A 6,605-nucleotide genomic window follows, 5' to 3' on the forward strand; every position below is an offset into this window, starting at 1 on the left:
CCTGGTGACAGCTCTGCAAGTATAGAACCACATGAATAGGTAACTTCAGGAAGAGAGACACAATATATCAGAGGGGGGGGGTGGAGGTGAAATCAGATACTTCATGTCCAAATAATGAGAAACGAATCATGTCCAACTCAATATGAGCACGTTTTGCTGATCCTGTATCTGCAATCCCACTGGATTTGCGCAACAAAACTATAAGTTAGTTCTGCAGTAGATTCCTGCAGAAAACTGCTCCAATCCTCCATTATTCCGCCAGAGACATTTCATCCAGAGCAGTAATGGGGCTGCACTGTCCAAGGTGCCATCTTTCAAATGAGACATTAAACCCCGTCTGCCCTTTCAAAAGAGCCCACGGCATCCTCTCAAAGACGACTAGGGGAGTTCTCCTGATGTCCTGGCCAATATTTCTCTCTCAGCCAACATCACCAAAACAGATTACCTGATGATTTATCACACTGCTGTTTGTGGGACCTTGCTGTGAGACAAGTTACCTGTCACATTTCCTACTTTACAACACTGACTACAGTTCAGAAGTACAAGGGTGGCGCTGTTGTTGTTTGGCGAACTGACTTCTACCTTGCAGAGGCTGAACGCCAACTCTCAGACACCTCCTCCTACCTCCCCCTAATCATGACCCCACTACTGAACATTAAGCCATCGTTTCCAAGATTGCCACTGACCTCATCTCCTCTGGAGATCTTCCCTCTACGGCCTCCAACCTAATAGTCTCCCAACGCCATACAGCCGACTTTTACTTCCTTCCCAAGATCTACAAACAGGGCTGCCTGGTAGACCCATCGTTTCAGCCCATTCTTGCCCCACAGAACTGATTTCTTCCTATCTCAATGCTATTTTTTCTCCTTGTCCAGTCTCTTCCCACCTACATCCACGAGTCTTCCGACGCCCTCCGCCACTTTAGCAGTTTCCAGTTTCCTGGCCCTAATCGTCACCATGGACATCCAATCCCTCTACACCTCCATCCCCCACCAGGACGGTCTGAGGATGCCAGGATCAGCATTGGGGGCAGGATCAGCCTGGGGAGCATTGTCACCAGGATCACCATTGGGTTGATAGTTATGCATTAGTAGACAAAACATAAAAGCTTGCATCATCATTGTAAAAATCCCTCCCACCAGTTTGTATTTCCCCAATTTTCTCCCTTCCATCTCTATTGAAGGTGCTGACTCACTGTGTTTCAGGTACCCACTGGTACCTTACTCAAGTACCATGTTTACAACACCAGCCTAGATATCGAGTGGTGGCAGGCTATTCATCCACCGGAAGGAGATGAGATTCACAGTTGAATCCGACCTGTACTAACTCAAGAACCACATACATATTTCGAGCAGGACTCACTGGGTAACGATCAGGAGCCGTGACTTTGGCCAGTTTCCCCCTTTCCTAATCCACAGGTGCCACAGTGGCAGAGATCAGCTAACTCAGCACAGGGGGGGAATCGAGCCTGGGGTCTCCTACTCTTTCTGCATCAGCTGCTCACTGGGTTAACTGGCTTGGCCAAGGGAGCAGATTACCCGAATGCTACTTTTGGATAGTTTGCAGTTCCTTCCCTACCTAGTCTATTAAAAAAAATCTAAACTAGCACCATCTTGCACTCAATATACAGCTTGTTAAAAGTTCGCATTTTCTTTTGGAAGGTGTAAACAATACACGCCCAGTAAAGCAGATTAGCAGTGCATTTAGTACCAACTACAGGTTTGGCGGATGAGTGGGAGGTGGAGTGTGGTCAGAGGAACAGCAGGGTGAGGGATAGGGCGAAAGAAGGATAAAGGGCAATGGGGGTAAGGGGTAAGGGGCGAAGGGCCTGCACTCGGGCTCCGGGTTTACGCTTCCCCTTCCCTCACCTCCCATCCCCCATCCCAGCTCCGGCGACGTGGCAGCCGACTCCGGGAGCCGCTAGAGGCCCGGGCTCCGACTCCGCGTCAGCGACAAGAGGCGGCCCCGGCCCCCGCCGCCGGTCGGAGGGTGCCCGAGCCGCGAGCCGCGGGCCGTGGTGCCGGGAGCTCGGAGCCCGGAGCCTGACGGCGCCTCGCTCGCTCCCCGCGCCGCTGCACTCACCTCGGCCGGTAAGGGCATGTTGTCGGCGGCGGCCCGGAGCTCGGCCACGCTGTGCCGCTGGGTGTCTGTGAGCGGGGCGCTGGGCTCCGGGCCGCGCTCCCACAGCGACAGCTTCTCCCGGGTTCGCTGCTCACTCAGATCCGCAGCCACCTCCGCCATTCTGTTCCGGGGCTCCCCGCCCCCCGGCCTGACCCCGGAAACACTGCGGCGGCTCAGAGCCCCGCCCACACCAGCACTTAAAAAAAAAACACTGGGAGCAGAATCAGCATTTAGAACATTGGCACCAGGATCAACATTGGGAGCATTGGCACCAGGATTAACATTGGAAGCAGGATCAACATTGGGCGCATTGGCACCAGGATCAACATTGGGAGCATTGGCACCAGGATTAACATTGGAAGCAGGATCAACATTGGGAGCATTGGCACCAGGATTAACATTGGAAGCAGGATCAACATTGGGAGCATTGGCACCAGGATTAACATTGGAAGCAGGATCAACATTGGGCGCATTGGCACCAGGATCAGCATTGGGAGCATTGGCACTAGGATTAACATTGGAAGCAGGATCAGCATTGGGAGCAGAATCAGCCAAGGGAGCATCTGCACCAGGATCAGCATTGGGAGCATTGGCACTAGGATCAGCATTGGGAGCATTGGCACCAGGATCAACATTGGAAGCAGAATCAGCATTGGGAACATTGGCACCAGCATCAACATTGGAAGCAGGATCAGCACTGGGAAGATTGGCACCAGGATCAGCATTGGCACCAGGATCAGCATTGGGAGCAGAATCAGCATCAGCATGGTTCCAAGATCAGGAACATTGGCACTAGCATCAGCAAGGGAAGGATTTGCACCAGGATCAGCAATGGCACCAGGATCAGCATTAGCATGGTTCCAAGATCAGTAACATTGGCACTAGCAGCAGCAAGGGGAGGATTGGCACCAGGATCAGCATTGGGAGCAGAATCAGCCAAGGGAGCAACAGCACCAGGATCAGCATTGGGAGCATTGGCACCAGGATCAGCATTGGGAGCAGAATCAGCATTGAGACCATTGGCACCAGGATGAGCATTGGGAACAGGATGAGCATTGGGAACAGGATCAGCATTGGGAAAATTGGCACCAGGATCAACATTGGAAGCAGGATCAGCAAGGAGAGCATTCACACCAGGATCAGCATTGGGAGCAGGATCAGCAGCAAGAACAGGATCAGCATGGTGCCAGGAACAGGATCAGCATGGTGCCAGAATCAGGATCAGCAACGGGATAATTGGGACCAGACTCAGCATCGGGAGTATCTGCAGCAGGAGTAGAATTAGCATCGCAAACATGGCATCAAGATCAGCATGAGGCGCAATCGCACCAGAATCAGCATTGAGTGCATTGGCACCAGAATCAGCACTGGGATTGGCATCAGCATTGCATTGGCATCAGGATCATGATCATCTACACCAGGAACACCATCAGGCTCATCTGCATCAGAATCAAAATCAAAATGGTTTACAGCAGCACCACCAACACCAGGATCACCGTTGGCAACACCAGGAGCAGCATCACCCGCACCAACACCATGACCAGCATCAGCCGCACCAACACCAGGATCACACGCACCAACGCCAGGACCAGCATCACCTGCACCAACACCAGGACCAGCATCATCCGCACCAACACCAGGAGCAGCATCAGCCGCACCAACACCAGGAGCAGCATCACCTGCACCAACACCAGGAGTAGCATCACCTGCACCAACACCAGGACCAGCATCACCCGCACCAACACCAGGATCACACGCACCAACACCAGGAGCAGCATCACCTGCACCAACACCATGACCAGCATCACCCGCACCAACACCATGACCAGCATCACCTGCACCAACACCAGGACCACACGCACCAACGCCAGGACCAAGATCACCTGCAGCAACACCAGGATCACACGCACCAACACCAGGACGAGGATCACCTGCACCAACACCAGGACCAGGATCACCTGCACCAACACCAGGAGCAGCATCACCTGCACCAACACCAGGAGCAGCATCACCTGCACCAACACCAGGAGCAGCATCACCTGCATCAACACCAGGACAAGCATCACCAGCACCTACACCAGGACAAGCATCACCTGCACCAACACCAGGAGCAGCATCACCTGCATCAACACCAGGACAAGCATCACCAGCACCTACACCAGGATCACCTGCACCAACATCAGGAACAGCATCACCTGCACCAACACCAGGAGCAGCATCACCTGCACCAACACCAGGAACAGCATCACCCGCACCTACACCAGGATCACCTGCACCAACATCAGGAGCAGCATAGAAACATAGAACATAGAAAAATAGGAGCAGGAGTAGGCCATTCGGCCCTTCGAGCCTGCTCCGCCATTCAATATGATCATGGCTGATCCTCTATCTCAATACCATATTCCCACTCTCTATCCATACCCCTTGATTCCTTTTGTGTCCAAAAATCTATCCATCTCTTTCTTAAATACATTCAGTGACTTGGCCTCCACAGTTGTCTGTGGTAGAGAATTCCACAGGTTCACCACCCTCTGAGTGAAGACATTTCTCCTCATCTCAGTCCTAAATGTCCTACCCCGTATCCTGAGACTGTGACCCCTCGTTCTAGAGTCCCCAGCCATGGGAAACATCCTCCCTGCATCCAGTCTGTCTAGCCCTGTCAGAATTTTATACGTTTCAATGAGATCCCCTCTCATTCTTCTAAACTCTAGTGAATACAGCCCTAGTCGACCCAATTTCTCCTCATACGACAGTCCTGCCATCCCAGGAATCAGTCTGGTGAACCTTCGCTGCACTCCCTTTATAGCAAGTATATATATATCCTTTCTTAGGTAAGGAGAACAAAACTGCACACAGTACCCCTGGTGTGGTCTCACCAAGGCCCTGTAGAACTGTAGTAAGACATCCTTGCTCTTGTACTCAAATCCTCTTGAAATGAAGGCCAACATACCATTTGCCTTCCTAACTGCTTGCTGCACCTACATGTTTGCTTTCAGTGACTGATGTACAAGGACACCCAAGTCCCTTTGTACATCAACATTTCCCAATCTATCACCATTTAAATAATACTCTGCCTTTCTGTTTTTCCTACTGAAGTGGATAACTTCACATTTATCCACGTTATACTGCATCTGCCATGTATTTGCCCACTCACTCAACTTGTCTAAATCGCCTTGAAGACTCTTTGCATCCTCCTCACAACTCACAGTCCCACCTAGTGTCGTGTCATCAGCAAACTTGGAAATATTACATTTTGTTCCCTCATCCAAATCATTGATATATATTGTGAATAGCTGGGGCCCAAGCACTGATCCCTGCGGTACCCCACTAGTCACCGCCTGCCACCCCGAAAAAGACCAAACTCTCTGTTTCCTGTATGTTAACCAATTTTCAATCCATGCCAGTATATTACCCCCAATCCCATGTGCTTTAATTCACCAGTATCACCTTCACCAGTATCACCTGCACCAGTATCACCGTCACCAGTATCACCTTCACCAGTATCACCGTCACCAGTATCACAGTCACCAGTATCACCTTCACCAGTATCACCTGCACCAGTATCACCTTCACCAGTATCACCGTCACCAGTATCACCTGCACCAGTATCACCTTCACCAGTATCACCGTCACCAGTATCACCGTCACCAGTATCACCTGCACCAGTATCACCTTCACCAGTATCACTGTCACCAGTATCACCTGCACCAGTATCACCTTCACCAGTATCACCGTCACCAGTATCACCATCACCAGTATCAACCGCACCTTCCCCCCAGGGACTAATATCACCCAGAATATTACTGAAAACGTGTTACAAAATATACATTTTAATATGTCAACAGCGTGTATTCAACCACTAATCTGATAACTCTGGGGCTACTCTCACTTCCATTGTTTTAGAAAATGATGTATTAATAGAATCAATATATTTGGAAATAAAAATCAGAAAATGCTGAAAATACACAGGTCCATGAGCGTCATAGTCTTTTATTTGCCTTTCTAAGATGATATCCGTACATCATCTGCATCTATATGGAGCTTTGCAACAAACAAAAATAGTTTTGGACGTTCAACCCTGTCAAGATTCTGTATTTTTTGACCATTTTTCACAGGTATGATCTCGATATAAGTTATTTTAAAATGTGCTTTAAGTTAAGCTTTCTTTGAGAGGCTAGTTTCTCAGGATAGCCACATTACAGGTGCGGATCGAAGTCAGATAAAAAGTAGTTAGTATGCTATTCGGATGTTGTTTTCCCAGAGGTTAAACAATGAGCGATTCGTTAACTTGTCTGGGTAATAGGAAGACACTGCTCATCCATTGTATTAGAAATCAATCACTAGGATCTCTGTCTGAGAGAGGGGTGGTTGAAGAGTGGCATCATTACATAGAAGCTACAACACAGAAACAGGCCATTCAGCCCAACCAGTCCGTGTTGGTGTTTACCCTCCACATGAGCAAATAGTTCTCATCACATTTACCT

At 49.9% G+C, this 6,605-nt stretch overlaps 1 protein-coding gene across 1 annotated transcript in view; it reads right to left on the minus strand.

The window, feature by feature from the left end:
- cog3 (component of oligomeric golgi complex 3) overlaps nt 1-2,299 on the minus strand; it is a 78,515-nt gene extending 76,216 nt beyond the window's left edge. Inside the window, exon 1 of the mRNA XM_086006491.1 lies at nt 2,083-2,299. Within this exon, the coding sequence (XP_085862617.1) occupies nt 2,083-2,241 (159 nt within the window). The 5' untranslated portion in view covers nt 2,242-2,299. The remainder of the gene's footprint in view (nt 1-2,082) is intronic.
- Between the last annotated feature and the right edge of the window lie 4,306 nt (nt 2,300-6,605).

This window comes from Somniosus microcephalus, chromosome 14, assembly GCF_052327205.1.
Source record: "Somniosus microcephalus isolate GS21.2 chromosome 14, FLI_Smic_1.0, whole genome shotgun sequence".
Taxonomy (NCBI): domain Eukaryota; kingdom Metazoa; phylum Chordata; class Chondrichthyes; order Squaliformes; family Somniosidae; genus Somniosus; species Somniosus microcephalus.